The 17414-nt window shown below is 48.8% G+C and overlaps 1 protein-coding gene across 1 annotated transcript in view; it reads left to right on the forward strand.

Annotated features, from left to right (window-relative positions):
• LOC140116889 (uncharacterized) overlaps nucleotides 1–17414 on the forward strand; it is a 448339-nt gene that overhangs the window by 428116 nt on the left and 2809 nt on the right. Inside the window, exons 15-20 of the mRNA XM_072133322.1 lie at nucleotides 4475–4491; nucleotides 6611–6921; nucleotides 7987–8039; nucleotides 13802–13922; nucleotides 14036–14616; nucleotides 15717–15798. Of these exons, the coding sequence (XP_071989423.1) occupies nucleotides 4475–4491; nucleotides 6611–6921; nucleotides 7987–8039; nucleotides 13802–13922; nucleotides 14036–14616; nucleotides 15717–15798 (1165 nt within the window). The remainder of the gene's footprint in view (nucleotides 1–4474; nucleotides 4492–6610; nucleotides 6922–7986; nucleotides 8040–13801; nucleotides 13923–14035; nucleotides 14617–15716; nucleotides 15799–17414) is intronic.

The raw sequence follows: 17414 nt of genomic DNA on the forward strand, positions 1-17414 counted from the left end.
CTCTACTATCTCCCCTTCTCGCTCTTCAAATGTGCCCTCTGGAATGCCCGCTCTCTGTGCAATAAACTGGAGTCCATTCACGACCTGTTTCTTTCTAAGTCCTTTGACCTGCTGGCTATCAGCGAAACATGGATCCAGCAGGATGACACTGCATCACTCGCTGCACTGTGCTATGATGGTTTGCAATTCTCTCACTCCTCCAGACCAGAGAATAGGCAGGGAGGAGGGGTAGGCATACTACTCTCTCCATGATGCACTTTCCAGGTCATTCCTCCTGTCCCCTCTCTTATTTTCCCATCTTTTGAGGTTCCCACCCTCAGACTTTTCCGCCCATTCTCTCTCCGTGTGGCTGTAGTATACCGTCCTCCTGGCTCATCCTATCAGTTCCTTGATCACTTTGCTTCCTGGCTCCCTCACTTTCTATCGTGTTATATCCCAACACTCATTATGGGAGACTTTAACATTCCTATGGACACCCCCATCTCCTCTTCAGCCTCTCAGCTTTTATCACTTACTACCTCTATGGGACTCGTGCAACTCTCTGATTCTCCTACCCACCAAGAGGGAAACATCCTTGACTTGGTCTTTGCCCGACTCTCTTCTGTCTCTGATTTTACTAACAATGACTTTCCACTTTCTGACCATAACCTTCTCTCTTTTACTGTAAATAGTTCTTGTCCTGTACAGAATAAGTACATTTATCACACATAACGGAACCCACGTGCCATTAGTGTTCCCCACCTCGTAGAAACTGTGCAGCCATCGCACCACCGCCAGTTCGAGCCTTTCGACACAAATGGGTTTGTGCCGTGTGCCAAGGTTGCCTCCGTTTCCTTCGTCAGTGCTCCAGGAGTGCCGAACGTCTGTGGAGAAAATCGGGCATTTCCTCTGACTTTCTTCACTTTAAATTTATGCTCAAATCCTATAACTCTGCTCTCCATCTTGCTAAACAGGTTTATTTTACTAATCTAATATCTTCTCTTTCTAACAACCCCAAAAGGCTCTTTGATACTCTTCACTCCTTACTAACACCAAAGATGCAGCCACTTGTCACAGACCTTGGGGCTGAAGATCTGACCGCCTACTTTAAGGATAAAATCGACTGCATTCGCCAGGAAATAATTTCTCAGTCCACTAACTCCATAATACTCTGGTACCTTACCCTATTCACTCTCTTCACTGAGCCAGTCACAGAGGAAGAAGTGTCCAGGCTCCTCTCCTCTGCTCGCCCCACCACCTGCATCAGTGACCCCATCCCCTCACATCTGGTTCAGTCTCTCTCCCCAGCAGTCACTTCTCACCTAACTAAAACCTTCAACCTCTCTCTCTCTTCTGGTGTCTTTCCCTCATCTTTCAGGAATGCTGTTGTTACCCCATTACTAAAGAAACCTTCACTGGACCTGTCAGGGTCGTAATCGACAATTAACCGATCCAGTCAGTCACCTCAAATGAGAGCAAGTGTGCACGTTTTCAAGATAAAATCTGAGATAAGATTATTCAGTTTTAATCTTAAACAAGCTCTGCACTCCACCTTTCATGACAGCAAAATAAGACTTTACTTCAGTGTTACCAGATTTATACAAAAGAGAGAAAGGTGTGGTTATACATCATGCAGCATCATAATGGGGAAGGGTTAAGCAAATTTGTCTAGCATCCGATGTGCCCTGGTGGGTCAGTTCCAGTATCTGGGCAGATAATGTCCTGGGCGTTGAGTTTCGATATGAGTGGTGAAGCCTTCTTGGAATCGGGAATGTTGTTCTATTCCTGGAAATAGGGTGTTGGCTGTGTGGATGCCGGCGCCATCTTAATTATTATATCTGAGCATATTACTGAGGAGGAAAAACTTTAGTATTTGCCAGCTATATAAAAGTATAAAAATATAAAACTATAAGCTCATATACAAATATTCTCCTTCATGTATAAAACTATAAAGCTCATGAATAGATATTCCTCTTCACAGACCCATCCAGTGCTGCTAACTACAGACCAGTTTCTAACCTCCCTTTAATCTCCAAACTCCTGGAACGCCTGGTCTATTCTCGACTGTTTTCTCTGAGCTAACTCGCTCCTTGGCCGCCTGCAATCTGGTTTCCGCTCTATGAATTCTACTGAAACTGCTCTTTCTAAAGTCTCCAATGATCTCCTCACTGCTAAATCCAAAGGTGACTATTCTCTCCTTATTCTCCTGGATCTATCGGCAGCGTTCGATACTGTGGACCACCAGCTCCCCCTTAGGATGCTTCGCTCCATTGGCCTAAAGGACTCTGCACTCTCTTGGTTTTCTTCCTATCTCTCTGACCGCACTTTCAGTGTCTCCTTCTCTGGATCTCTCTCTTCTTCTGTTCCTCTCTCTGTCGGGGTTCCTCATGGCTCAGTCCTAGGTCCTCTCCTCTCAGTGTCGGGTTCCTCAGGGATCAGTCCTAGGTCCTCTTCTCTTCTCTCTCTATACTGCCCCCATTGGGCAAACCATCAGCAGATTTGGTTTTCAATATCATCTTTATGCTGATGACACCCAGCTATATACTTCTGCACGTAACATCACCACGGCCTTAATCCAGAACACTAGTGAATGTCTCTCTGCTGTCTCTAACATCATGTCCTCTCTCTTCCTGAAACTTAATCTTTCTAAGACCGAACTTCTTGTCTTTCCACCATCCACTAACAGAGCCTACCCTAACCTCTCCATACCAGTCTGTGGGGTCACCACAACCCCAAGGCAGCAGGCCCGCTGTCTTGGGGTTGTGCTGGACTCCGACCTCTCCTTCGAGCCACATATTCAATCTCTTGCCGGATGCATCTCAGAAACATCTCTAGAATCCAACCGTTTCTCACTTTTGAAACCTGTAAAATGCTAACTGTTGCTCTGATTCACTCTCGTCTAGACTATTGTAACTCTCTACTAACCGGTCTTCCACTCACCAAACTCTCTCCTCTCCAATCGATTCTTAATGCAGCAGCCAGGCTCGTCTTCCAGACTAAACACTTCACAGATGCCTCCAGTTCATGCCAGTCACTGCACTGGCTGCCAGTCTCCTTTCGAATACAGTTTAAAATAATAACCCTCATCCACAAAGCTCTGTATAATGCTGCACCCCCCTACCTCTCCTCTCTTATCTCAGTCTATCGCCCAACTCGTGCTCTTAGATCCGCCAGTGATCTTAGATTAACCTCTACCCTAGTTTGAACCTCCCACTCGCGTCTCCAAGACTTCTCTAGAGCTGCACCCATTCTATGGAATGCTCTGCCACGGACTATCAGACTAATACCTAACCTCCAAAGTTTTAAACGTGGCCTTAAAACCCATTTCTTTAGGCAAGCCTCTAACATTAACTGCATGAAGTTTTAACTCTTCTACTAACCCGTCCTGTGTCCTCCTCCCATCTGTTATCCAGCAACCAGCAGGCACCAGATTTCTCTGCAGTCCCATTCACCCTGGACCTTGTATATAAGATGACGGCTGATGACTGGGTCAAGCGACAGCAATTCCATTTATTATATTTTGTTCTATTCCCTTAAGAAGAATGGCTTGACCATTATATATATTCTTTTACCTCACCCCACTCCTCCTCATAAACTGTAAGCTCTTGCGAGCAGGGACCTCACTCCTCTTGTTCCATACGAATGTCTGTGCTCTGTCATGTTTTATTGTATTTGTATTTGTCCCCTATGATTTGTAAAGCGCTACGGAATATGATGGCGCTATAAATAAAGATTATTATTATTATAAAGTTATAGCTTCCTTTTTGGCTCATTGTGTAGTTTTGGAGGCCAGGATATAGATATGATCATAAAGATATGAACCTGTATCATTGTGAAACAACCAACCAGAAAGTGCCCAAAGCTTTCTATCCAAGTGGTAGATTTCCTTTAAAGTAGTGGGAAATGGAAATGCAAGTGCCCAACAAATGCTTATTAAGAGCCAGAATGGAGCTGGAAGCCAATCTACCAGAAACCACATCCATCCAGACAGTGTCAGGATCAGTGGTGATGCACCCACTGAACCGTTTTGAGCGACAACATAAGCCGACACCTGGGAGTGGAGCCTAAGTGACACTTGTTATTCACTAGAACCTGCTGTGGGTTGCTGCGGCAGGATACTACCAGGTCGCTCCACAGGCGCATTATGCTTGCGGTAGCACCCAAGACAAGGTTCAGACACGGCAGACAGGATCACATAGCTGGTGCTCTCCCTAGGGGGGCGGGGACGTGCGCTCCAGACCACAGTCTCTGGAGTGCGGACGGGTGACTATGCCTGCAGCCTTTGCTTAGAGTTACCATCACATGGAGGTACACGGGTGCGCCTGTGACCCGAGACATGTTTCCCAGTAGCACCCGTGACAGTACCCCTCCCCTATTACCTCCCCTCTACTTGGCCTGAAGGAACCTTTGAAGAACACAGCGGTCCAGAATGTTGTCTTCAGAAGAAAGAACCATTTCCCTATAACCAACTTCATGTCCAACTTCATATCTGCAGGAGAAGGAACAGCTACGGTACTTGCCGGGATAAGCGATTCAGGATAACAGGCTTTAGAAGGGAGAAGAGGAAGGAGTTTGGTATGCCCATGGAAGACGAAGCTTGTACGTCATAAGGTTAATGCGCTTCAGTACCTTGAATGGATCCAGGAAACGAGGACCAAGTTTGTAATAGGGAATCTTCACCCAGACATATCTGGAGGACAGCCACACTTTATCAACTGAAGAGAAGACTGGGGGAGACCTGCGTTTCTTGTCGGCCTGGGTTTTTTGGTGCGGGTGGATGCCCGAAGTAGAGACTGACAAGTTTGTTCCCAGATGGATTTGAGGTCTTGTACCAATTCCTTGAACATCAGAAGGCACGGAGAGAGGTGGGCGTGGATGTTGTCCAAAAACAACAAAGGGAGCGGCACCGGCAGACTCAGAGTCCAGCGAATTATAGGAGAAGTGCCGCAGATAGCAGCCCAGAGTCTGACTATCTCCACTTGCCCATTAGACTACGGATGATAGGCAGAGGAGAAGTCCAGTATTACTTGATGTTGGGTGCACAAACAACGGCAGAATCTGGAAACAAACTGGAACACTTGGTCTGAGGCAATGTGCTGAGAAAGTCCATGTATCCAGAAGATGTAGAGAAAGAACAAGCTGGCAGGATGAGGAGCTGATGGCAGACCAGACAGAGGAACGAAGAGGGCCATTTTAGAGAAACGGTCTGTGACCACCCAGATGATGGTATTGAGATGTGATGGCTTATTTCGGTCACAGGAAGCACATGAACTCACAAAGTTTTGTACATCCTTGACCAGACCTGGCCACCAGTAGAAATGATGGATCTCTGCACCCCAGGGTGCCCAGCCACACAAGAGCAATTTACCCATGATAATATCCTCTTCCAAAAAACAGGTCGGACATAGGCCTTGCTAGGAGAAATTTGCCGTAGATCCACAGGAACGACAACAAGCCGTTCAGGAGGAATGATATGTTGAGGAGCTGGTTCGTCCCCAATTACATCGGAGGCATGAGAGAGGGCATCGACTTTGACATTCTTCTCTGCTGGTTGGAAAGAAAGTTTAAATGAGAGAAGAAGAGGGACCAATGAGCCTGTAGTGGATTGAGGCAAAGAGCAGTGATACAGGAGAATTTTTGTGGTCAGTATAAATACAGACCGGATGACGAGCTTCTTCCAGAAGATACCACTACTCTTACAAAGCAAGCTTTATGGCCAGAAGCTCCCAATCACCTATGGAGTAGTTCCTTCATGCGGCTGAGAATGTTTTCGACATGCCACCAGACAGCGTGACTGGCATTCAGGTCCCTAACAGATAATTTCCCCAGTCTGCCAGTTGAGCATAGGAGAGGTGCCCTGCAACCACGGAAGACCTAGTAGGACAGAAGACGTAGACCGGCGTAGCACATAAAACGAAAGTCTTTCTTTGTGCAAGGCCCCAACTGGTAGGCAGAGAGGCATAGTACGGTAGCGGACCAGATTGCAGAGAATCTTCCCACTGATGGACGAGATGACCAGATTATGTTGGAAGACCAGGGCAGAATGCAAGAAATTTTCTGAAAAAGCCAGAATCCTAGGAGATAAAAGCTTTAAACTGGTTGCCTATCCCAGAACTGAGGGAGACAGGTATGTTTAGACATGAAGAGGCTTTGCTCTCACATAGGGACGCCTCTCCCAGGAACCATAGGTGCTTGCATTTCCGGACCCCGTGGACGGAGTGAAAAAGTCTTGAGAAAGTGCTCCGGGCTAGCACACTAGAGGCAAAGATTCTCCTGTTGTCTGGAGGGCCCCTTAGGTGTCAGACGAGCTTTGTCCACCTGCATGGCCTCCTCTGCAGTAGACAAGAAGGGTGGCTTTGGTGGTCTTTGGAAAATGGTAACCAATCAAGGCAGATTACAGGTCCTCCAGATGCCCTGAAAACTGGACATCAATCCGAGTGGCCAGGGTGATGAGTTCATTCAGAGAAGATGGCAGATCCTGTGCAGACAGAGCGCCTTTTATGCCGGTAGACAGTCCTTTCTTAAAGGTGGTGGCCAAGGCTGCTTAATTCCAGGAGAGTTTGGAGGCCAGAGTGCAGAATTTAACCACGTAGAAGCCAACTGACAAGTCCCCTTGACATTAATTTAACAGAGTGGCCTCAGCAGAAGATGCCCGAGGTGGTTCCTCGAAGATGGACCGGAATTCAGCGAGGAATGCAGTGATGTTAGCAATGGCCTGGTCGTTCCTGTCCCAGAGAGGGGTGGCTCATGCCAGGGCTTTCACAGAGAGTAGGCTGACCACAAATGCCACCTTAGACCTTTCTGTGGAGAACTGTGTAGGCATCTTCTCGATGTGCAGTGAGCACTGGATGATGAAGCCCCTGCACAACTTGGCGTCTTTGTCATTCTTGGAAGGCATAGACAAACGCAGTCTGGGTTCTGCAGAAGACACTGAAGTGGGAGGTGCCGCAGGAACTGGTTGCTGTTGCTGGGCGGCCAAAAACTGCTGCATGATGGCGGCAAGCTGATTAAGCTGCTGGGCCTGCATGGAGATCTGCTGGGAATGCTGAACCATGATGGTAGTGAGGTCAGCCACTTCAGGGAGAGGTACCTAGGCGGGATAAATGGTTAGATCTTACTGTCAGGATTGGTGCTGGTGGACCCACTTAACCGCCGCGCGTGATGATTTAAGCTGACACCTGGGAGTGGAGTCTAAGTGGCACCTGGTATTCACCAGAGCCCACCGCAAAGTGGGTTGGACTTGCTGTGGCGGGATACCACTAGGTCACTCCACAGACGCGACTTGCTCGTGGTAGTGGCCAAGGCGGGGTTCAGAGACGGCAGAGTCAGAGTAGAAGTCGAGCAGGAGTTCAGGACTTGCGGCACATGATCGGATCCTCTTCTCTTTGAAATGCAGATAGTTAGTTATACAGCAGGATAGATAGTCGTCTCTATGTAGACAATCCTGGAGGTAACCATTGTCAGGCTTCTGGGGTAGTGAACCCCCTGGACGACTGCAGACGATGACACAAGCCGACACCTGGGACCGGAGTCTAAGTGGCACCCGATTTTCACCAGAGCCCAACCGCAAAGCGGGGGTGGTCTTGCTACGGCATGGTGCCACCAGGTAGTTCCACAGGACCTACTTGTCTGCGGAGGCAGCCAAGGTCGAGGTGCAGAATCACTAGTACTTCTTTAACCTCGTAGACGTCAGTGAAGCAGGAGGAGCAAGAGGAGGAGGAGGTTGTTGAGGGAAGCGGTTTAAGATGACAATTTCAGGAGGGAGACATGGAAGGAGTTCAGGATGCGCATAGTGGGAGGAAGGCGGAGCTTATACGCCACAGGATTGATGCGCTTTATCACCTCAAAAGGACTAAGAAAGCGTGGGCCAAGCTTGTAGCTAGGAATCTTCAGACGGACGTATCTGGAAGAGAACCACACCTTGTCACCCAGAGAGAAGACAGGAGGAGTCCTACGTTACTATCACGCTGGCCCTTAAATCTGTGAGTGCCTGCATGTGCGCCCTAGGGCGCGAGGACGTGTGTGTTGGCCAGCCAGGACGGGAGAGGGAACGCGGAGAGGTAAGTGAGTCCGGACCGGGGTGCCGCCACGGAGAGGGGCACGGGTGTGCCTGCGATCCGAGACGTGGTTCGCAGGACCACCCATGACAGACAGCAGTCAGAGACAGTCAGCAACAAATATAGAGGCAGACAGAGAAAACTAGAGTCCAAAACAAACAGATCATCAGAGACAGTCAAAGACAGACAGACACAGACCGAGCGTTCTCTGACGAGCGTTCGGGTCTTCCGGCGATTCATGAAGGTCCTGCGCCCGATGTCCACCAGGTGGCGCTGCTGCGCCGAAGTCCGCCGAGGTGCCCCGGAGTTCATCGTCTTCATCGTGGTGCATGTGAGTATGGCCTGTGCGACCATTTTTTTTTTTTAAATGCGGCGGTTTTTCCGAATCCCTCGGGTTACCGTTCGGCCACACCCCCGATTTCCGTTGCGTGCATGCCAGCGCCGATGCGCCACAAACCGATCGCGTGCGCCAAAATCCCGGAGCAATTCAGGGAAAATCGGCGCAAATCGGAAATATTCGGGTAACACGTCGGGAAAACGCGATTCGGGCCCTTAGTAAATGACACCCAGTCAGTCGAAGACACAGAGACATTCACAGAGAGAAAGTCAGTCAGAGAGATAGATACATATAAAATATTTTTTGTTAACGCATTCTATTTTGAGTTCTATAGTTAAGAGCAGTTATTTACTATCCGGGGCAACGCCAGGACCTACAGCTAGTAATTTATATAAATAAACCTTTTTCTGTCTAAAATGACTTCATTATTGTATTAAGTCACATATAGACATACACAGCCACTTTACCAACCCATAAATATAAAAATGTAGCGTTAACTGCATTGATCCAGAAGGAAGAGCAAATACAACACCGGAACCATGGTAATTACAGCCCCATAACCAGAACCCAACTAAGAACATAAAAACTTAACCAAGCTCAGTGAAAGAATTTTGGGGCACATTTACTAAGAACAGTGCAGTGTGTACTATGTGCAGTTTGCCTGTGTAGTGTGCAGGGGGCGCCAGATTCAGGATTTCTGTTGTATGTTCTTCATGAATCTGGCACCTCCTGCACTGCTCTGACAGAGTGCACCACTTTTTTTGGTGCTCCATTAACATGGGCATTGATTATGCCTGATAGGAAGAGACTCTTTCATCTTCCTCTACCTGGAAGCCATTTCAGCTTCTTCCAACCACAGTTCATCTCTTCAGATTTAGAAACCAAAAATTTTAGATTCATCATTTCTTCTTATCGCAAATTTAATACTGTTCTATTGTTCGCCTGCCTATACATTACCCGCACAGTTGCCAATATCGTAAACGTGCCCTCACACAGCAGCCAATGTAGTCAAACTGCCTATCCACAGTAGCTTATCTAGTAATAGCGCCTGCAAATGGTTCATAGAGCCCCCGCACTGTAGCCAATAGTCACAGAACTAGCCCCACAGTAGCCAATAGTCACACCAGCAGCCCCTGGTAGCCATTAGTTTCACTGCCCCACAGTAGCCACAATAATACCCCACATTAGCCAGTAGTCATATTAATACCTCCAGTAGCCTTGAGTCACAAGAAAGCCCCCATTAGTCACAGTGATGCCCACAATAGCCAGCAGTCACATTAATTCCCCCAGCTGTTGTTACTGCTAAGGACTGTAATCTCTGGTGTTGCCCCATTCTTCCTTATAGACTGTAAGCTCTTGTGATCAGGGACTTTTCTTCCATTGAATGCTTGTGTTGTCATGTTTTATTTTATTCTTTGCCTGTGGGGGTGCAAGGGGCATCTGTCTGGGGGGGGGGGGGTCTCTCCTCCTAAGGGAGGATGTATTAACTGTTTTTGAGGGGGTTGTAGAAATAAACATCAACACTGCAATTGATTTTTGTTGTTTGTTTTTTTTTGTGTTCCCCATATACCTTAAGTAACATGTTACGATTACTGAGATGCCAAATTTCTATATTTTTGCTTACGTTTTACTAATATTGTACCATAAAACCTCATTAGGGGAAAAAAAATCTATAATTTTCGCATCACCATTTTCCAAGTAGCATAACTCTTTTAATCTTTGGTCTATATAGCTGAATGAGAGCTTGTTTTTTGCGGGACATGTTGTGCTTTACCGCCGTACCATTTGTTTAATGATAGGATTTTTAATTACCTTTTATCGCATTTTATGTGGGACAGTATAGGTAAAAATCATAATTTTTGGTTGTTTTTTAAATTTCTTTTTTTACAGCGTTCATCGTGTGGGTATTATAGTTATTTTTGTTTTATTACGGACGTGGCGATACTACATAGGTGGGGTTTTCATGGTGATATTCACTTTTTTATTGTATATGTGAGTGTAACATGTAACGGGGCTTTTAGGGCTTATTGATTAATTTATTTGTTTATTTTTATGTAAAAGAAAAAGATTTTCCCTTTCCTTTTTATAAACTTTTTGACTTCTCCCACTATGGGACATGAACATCCCTGCAGCCATATTAATGGCACAGCAGAGTGAGCTCCGATCACGGGTGTTACTCGCCATTGGTTCAGCGATGTCCTACTGCGGCGTTGAGCACTAATAGCGGGAGCCCACGCCGGAGAGCTAAGGGGTTAATGCAAGTTAATTATCATTATTAATTATTTCTAGAAATATTACATTTTCTTTTTAAATTACATTACATGATCCCAAATCAGTGCGAGCCACACATAGAAGGCACCGGCATCAGTGCGAGCCACACATAGAAGGCACCGGCCTCAGTGCGAGCCACACATAGAAGGCACCGGCCTCAGTGCGAGCCACACATAGAAGGCACCGGCATCAGTGCGAGCCACACATAGAAGGCACCGGCCTCAGTGCGAGCCACACATAGAAGGCACCGGCCTCAGTGCGAGCCACACATAGAAGGCACCGGCCTCAGTGCGGGCCACACATAGAAGGCACCGGCCTCAGTGCGAGCCACACATAGAAGGCACCGGCCTCAGTGCGAGCCACACATAGAAGGCACCGGCCTCAGTGCGAGCCACACATAGAAGGCACCGGCCTCAGTGCGAGCCACACATAGAAGGCACCGGCCTCAGTGCGAGCCACACATAGAAGGCACCGGCCTCAGTGCGAGCCACACATAGAAGGCACCGGCCTCAGTGCGAGCCACACATAGAAGGCTCCGGCCTCAGTGCGAGCCACACATAGAAGGCTCCGGCCTCAGTGCGAGCCACACATAGAAGGCTCCGGCCTCAGTGCGAGCCACACATAGAAGGCACCGGCCTCAGTGCGGGCCACACATAGAAGGCACCGGCCTCAGTGCGAGCCACACATAGAAGGCACCGGCCTCAGTGCGAGCCACACATAGAAGGCACCGGCCTCAGTGCGAGCCACACATAGAAGGCACCGGCCTCAGTGCGAGCCACACATAGAAGGCACCGGCCTCAGTGCGAGCCACACATAGAAGGCACCGGCCTCAGTGCGAGCCACACATAGAAGGCACCGGCCTCAGTGCGAGCCACACATAGAAGGCACCGGCCTCAGTGCGAGCCACACATAGAAGGCACCGGCCTCAGTGCGAGCCACACATAGAAGGCACCGGCCTCAGTGCGAGCCACACATAGAAGGCACCGGCCTCAGTGCGAGCCACACATAGAAGGCACCGGCCTCAGTGCGAGCCACACATAGAAGGCGCCGGCCTCAGCGCGAGCCACACATAGAAGGCACCGGCCTCAGTGCGAGCCACACATAGAAGGCGCCGGCCTCAGCGCGAGCCACACATAGAAGGCTCCGGCCTCAGTGCGAGTCACACATAGAAGGCTCCGGCCTCAGTGCGAGCCACACATAGAAGGCACCGGCCTCAGTGCGAGCCACACATAGAAGGCACCGGCCTCAGTGCGAGCCACACATAGAAGGCTCCGGCCTCAGTGCGAGCCACACATAGAAGGCACCGGCCTCAGTGCGAGCCACACATAGAAGGCTCCGGCCTCAGTGCGAGCCACACATAGAAGGCTCCGGCCTCAGTGCGAGTCACACATAGAAGGCTCCGGCCTCAGTGCGAGTCACACATAGAAGGCTCCGGCCTCACCACAATTCACCTCAGTAAAAGATTGTTGATAAATCCAGTGACATTACTAAGGGCACATTCACATGGCCGTCTGCGGGGACGTATAAGTGGCCGCATGTACGTCCTCATAGACGGCAATAGTGGCGCGGCGCAGATACGGTGCCACACCGATCCGGGCCGCACACCGCAAAGAGATAGAGCATGCTCGATCTTTTGGCGTGTGTGCGGCCGTGCGCCGCTATTCTCTATGGAGGGAGGAGGGCCGCCTCCTCCTCCTCTCCAGCACACGGCGGGCATACCGCTGTGTGAATGTAACCTAACATATATGTACATCCTACTGCCCCAACCCGGAGCCCAGACTCCCTCCTCCTGCTCATCCACCAGTCATGTGACCGGGGAGTGTGATGTCACGCAGGGCGGGGCTACTGCTCACTATCCACTAGTCATGTGACTCGGGAGTGTGATGTCACGGAGGGGCGGGGCCTCCTGCTCACTATCCACTAGTCATGTGACCCGGGGACTGTAATGTCACTGAGGGGCGCGGCCTCCTTCTCATCCACTAGTCATGTGACCCGGAGAGTGTGATGTCACGGAGGGCGGGGCTACTGCTCACTATCCACTAGTCATGTGACCCAGGGAGTGTGATGTTGCTGAGGGGGCGGGGTGTAGGTGTGTAGTTGCTCCTGGTAGATGTTATGTACCAGGAATAGAGAGTGTCCCACAAAAGAGGTAAGTGACCAGTGGTGGGACTACTTCTCCCAGCATGCTCCAGGAGCACACACTGTATGGAGGGACTCCAACTCCCAGCATGCTCCAGGAGCACACACACACTATATGGAGGGACTACAACTCCCAGCATGCTCCAGGAGCACACACTATATGGAGGGACTACAACTCCCAGCATGCTCCAAGAACACACATACTATATGGAGGGACCACAACTCCCAGCATGCTCCGGTAGTGCACACATTGTACTAATGGTGGTATTTATCATTATAGCCACATAATCCCCCCCATGGGGCAATATCTAAGCCCCCAGAGTCTCCCTCCATGTGGGGTCCAGTATGTGCTATTAGTGAGGAGCGGCACAGTCCAGCGCCATCACTCCTCCCTCAGTCCAGTGACCTCCCCTCCAGTGTCTGGAGAATCCCCATCTGTCACATCACACATGTCATGGACACAATTGCTTCATATAGAGTTTGCTCTTAGTTCTTGTCATGTTTCCTCAGGTTCTATAGATCCAGGACTCCCAGAGGTTTCTCCTAAAGATGATCCTTTCCATCAATGATCCACCAGGGATGGAGAAGGACAGAGAGCAGATGGCGGCCAGGATCCTGGAGCTCACCCTGGAGATGATCTCCTTGATAACCGGAGAGGTGAGAGTCTCCCAGGACACGGCTCTTATCTCTAGGAATAACAGTGGGAAATGACTGGAGAGGTGAAGGATTCTTAGGATCTATGTAGTGATCAGTGTCTCCCCATACACAGGATTACACAGTAGTGAAGAAGTCGTCTGGTGAGTGTGTGACCCCCCGTGTGTCAGGAGGATGGACCCAGAGCCCCATCACCGAGCCTCCACCTCATTCACTGATACATGAGCAGAAGATCCTAGAACTTACCTCCAGGATCACTGAGCTGCTGAGCGGAGAGGTGAGCGCTGCCGGGAATGCTGGGACATTGTACAATAACACAAGGGAGGTGTCTGGGTGATGACTGTGTCATTGTGGGTGTCAGGTTCCTATAAGGTGTCAGGACGTCACTGTCTATTTCTCCATGGAGGAGTGGGAGTATATAGAAGGACACAAGGACCAGTACAAGGACATCATGATGGAGGACCACCAGCCCCTCACATCACCAGGTAAGAGGAGACCTTCCTGATTATAGAGGACAGAGCAGGTGTGAGGTCACCTCCTCCATCATCTCATCATCACATATAGACAATGTATCAGTCACTGTGTATATTTCCTATAGATGGATCCAGTCAGAGAAATCCACCAGAGAGATGTCCCAGTCCTGGAGATTCCCGAGATATTACACAGGAACCAGAGAGATGTCCCAGTCCTGGAGATTCCCGAGATATTACACAGGAACCAGAGAGATGTCCCAGTCCTGAAGATTCCCGAGATATTACACAGGAACCAGAGAGAGGTCCCAGTCCTGAAGATTCCCGAGATATTACACAGGAACCAGAGAGATGTCCCAGTCGTGGAGATTCCCGAGATATTAAAGAGGAACCAGAGAGATGTCCCAGTCCTGGAGATTCCCGAGATATTAAAGAGGAACCAGAGAGATGTCCTAGTCCTGGAGATTCCCGGGATATTACACAGGAACCAGAGAGATGTCCCAGTCCTGGAGATTCCCGGGATATTACACAGGTACCAGAGAGATGTCCCAGTCCTGGAGATTCCCGAGATATTACACAGGAACCAGAGAGATGTCCCAGTCCTGGAGATTCCCGGGATATTACACAGGAACCAGAGAGATGTCCCAGTCCTGGAGATTCCCGAGATATTAAGGAGGAGCCGGAGGAGAACGTCCCACTGGATCGTCAGGTAGGTGGAGCTGAGGTTCCTGTGGATGTGATGAAGCTACTTACCTTCTCCAGCAGCAGTGGGTGGAGGGTCTGGCAGAGTATAAATCCTCCTCTTAGTATCTCTGAGGAGTATTATTAGTGGAGGAAGAGGATGAAGTTGGAGTAATATGACGGATCAGTATATGACCTGCAGGTCTCTGTCACATGACGAGGCGTCTGGATATTTGTAGTGTAGACACTCGGCTGAAATGAATACAATAATTTTTAATGGATCGGTGTCTATTCTGTGCCCCCTGTAATAAATATAGAGATGCTGTGCCTCCTGTACTAGCTATATACTGTGCCCCCTAATTACATACATCCTCCCTGTATTATATATATACAGGCAGTCCCCAGGTTACGTACAAGAAGGTTCTGCAGGTTTGTTCTTTAGTTGAATTTTTATGTAAATCGGAACTGTACACAGTTAAATTTTTTGGGTCTGTATGACTATTGGTTTTTAAAAATGTTGGGTTGGCCTTTGTAGATGGAAGTGTCCTTCCCTGGCTCCCAAGGAGAGGTTAGAGTTACAGACCGATCACTCCGGAGGAGATGGAGGAGGTAGTTAAGACACGACCTCGTGAGAAATCTCCTGGAGTCAGTGGTCTCCCGGGGGAAGTGCTTCAAGTATCAGGAGCTTCTGTTACCAGAACTGCTAAAAGTTATTGTTGAGGCTGAAGAGATGGGTTTCCTACCGGACTCCATGTCTGAAGCCATCATTGTTGTACTGACGAAACCGGGCAAGGACCCGACTACTGCTGATTAGAAGCCGCCTGTGTGTATTGCTATACATATCCCAGCCTGACCAGCAGCCAACAGATCTGCACTGATGTGACCGTCATCACCACTCAAGTACAGGGAGAAGTCTGTGCCTTTTATTACACATGAGGCTTGTACAGGCGTCAATGCGACCTCTGATCTATTGGATGATATTATTAGTTGCTGTGATATAAAACTGATTTCTAGCTCTGATCCCGTCTCCTCCTGCAGGAGATTATTCCCTTAGTTCCTGGTTCTGGAGGTTTCTATCCATCACTTGGATATAAGAGAATCTCTGGAGACATTTCCTTGTTTTCTCAGGTCCTTCATGTTGGATCTTTCCAGGAAAGTTGTGGTGGAAGGAGGAGCGGAGAGGAAATCCCCTCATCAGTGACAGAGGAGGGTAAGAGCCTTTCATGTATCTTGTGGGTTATTCTTCCCTTATACATTGCAGGGAGAGGTCACATCCAGGGGAGGAGATGGAGATGACATAGACACCGGCTCATCTGTCTCTGGTCTCCTCCTCCAGTCAGTCAGATCAGTCTATATCCACATGTTGTGTTACCATGCGGCTCGGAGGAATAGTATTGGATATAGTGAAGACCTCCCAAGTGTATTCAGAAAAATAGTTATGTAAATGAGTTTTCTGCTCAAAGAGTAATCTAAACAGCAGGACTGTGGGGTCAGAGTTGTGATAAAATGGACCGACGCCGACTCCAAAAAATATATTATAATTAGGTGCAGTGTTATCAATGCAGTATGGGCGAAAATATATTTCATAGGAATTTGGGAAATTTTGAAATGTCCTTTAACCCCATAATGCAATAAGACATACATGTATGTCGGGAAATGTGGTCCATTGCCTGACATCCTGACAGATCTGTACGTCTCAGCGAAGTCCGGGCTCAGAAGCAGAACCTATGTGATCGCTGCAGCTATTTAGCTCTACAGACGCTGCGGTCATGGTGACCGCGGTGTCTATAGAGCAGGTCGGCATCATCCGTGCTCCTGTCAGCCTATGTAGAATGCATAGGCTTACTATGTAATGTGCTGCAATACATTAGTATTAACGTATATTACACTCAACTAGTGATCAAATGATCCCTTGTTCATGTCCCTCCCTGGGACAGAGTAAAAAAAAACAACTTACAATTCTAGGCCTTTAGTTGAGATGAATGTGGCTGCACTTTATGTACATGCTCAGTAGTGAAGCTACTGAGCTGGGAAGGAATGGCTGCACTTATCTAAGAACTGCTAGAGCGACCAGGATAACAGGACTGTGGGGTCTCTGTCAAAGCTAGGGAAATTGAATTAGTGATGGAGTCAGAGGTTTGGGTTACAGCCCCAAACCCACAGACAATGAAAGAGCCAAAATCCTGTATTTCCACCACGTCCCTCCTGGAGGCTGCATCTTGTCCTCTACAGGAAGTTGAAAGTGATTAAAAGCTCCTCCCTACAAACCCCTCCGCAGAGTCTTCATCTTCTCGCTGGTCCTCATGGTGGGTGTGAGTGTGGGGGAGGGGGTCTAGAAGATGTAGAGCAGGGTTCCCCAAACTACGGCCCGCGGACCGTTTCGATCCGGCCCCCGACACTTTGCGCACCAGCGCCGGGCCCTCGCGGCCTGCAACAGTCGGGCAAGAGCCTCCGTCCGTCCGGACAGGAAGCTCCTGCCCGTCACTGTATAGTGCTCGATGCGGCCGGAATACAACCCCGGCGCACATCGCTCCGTGAACTAGGCTGCGCGGCCGCGCGATGACGTCATCACGCGGCCGCGCACCCCTTCCTGCCCGGACGCGGCAAGAAGAAAGAAGACTTAGGTGAGTACAGGGTTTTATTTTTTTTTTATTAAAGGGCAGTAAAAAGATTGTGGCGACTGGGGACTAGTATAGTTAGTTATGAGGGGCCGTATAGGAAATAATTAATTATAAGGGGCATCATAGGAAATAATTAATTATGAGGGGCAGCATAGGAAATAATTAATTATAAGGGGTAGAATAGGAAATAATTAATTATGAGGGG

Source organism: Engystomops pustulosus, chromosome 2, assembly GCF_040894005.1.
Source record: "Engystomops pustulosus chromosome 2, aEngPut4.maternal, whole genome shotgun sequence".
NCBI classification, from domain to species: domain Eukaryota; kingdom Metazoa; phylum Chordata; class Amphibia; order Anura; family Leptodactylidae; genus Engystomops; species Engystomops pustulosus.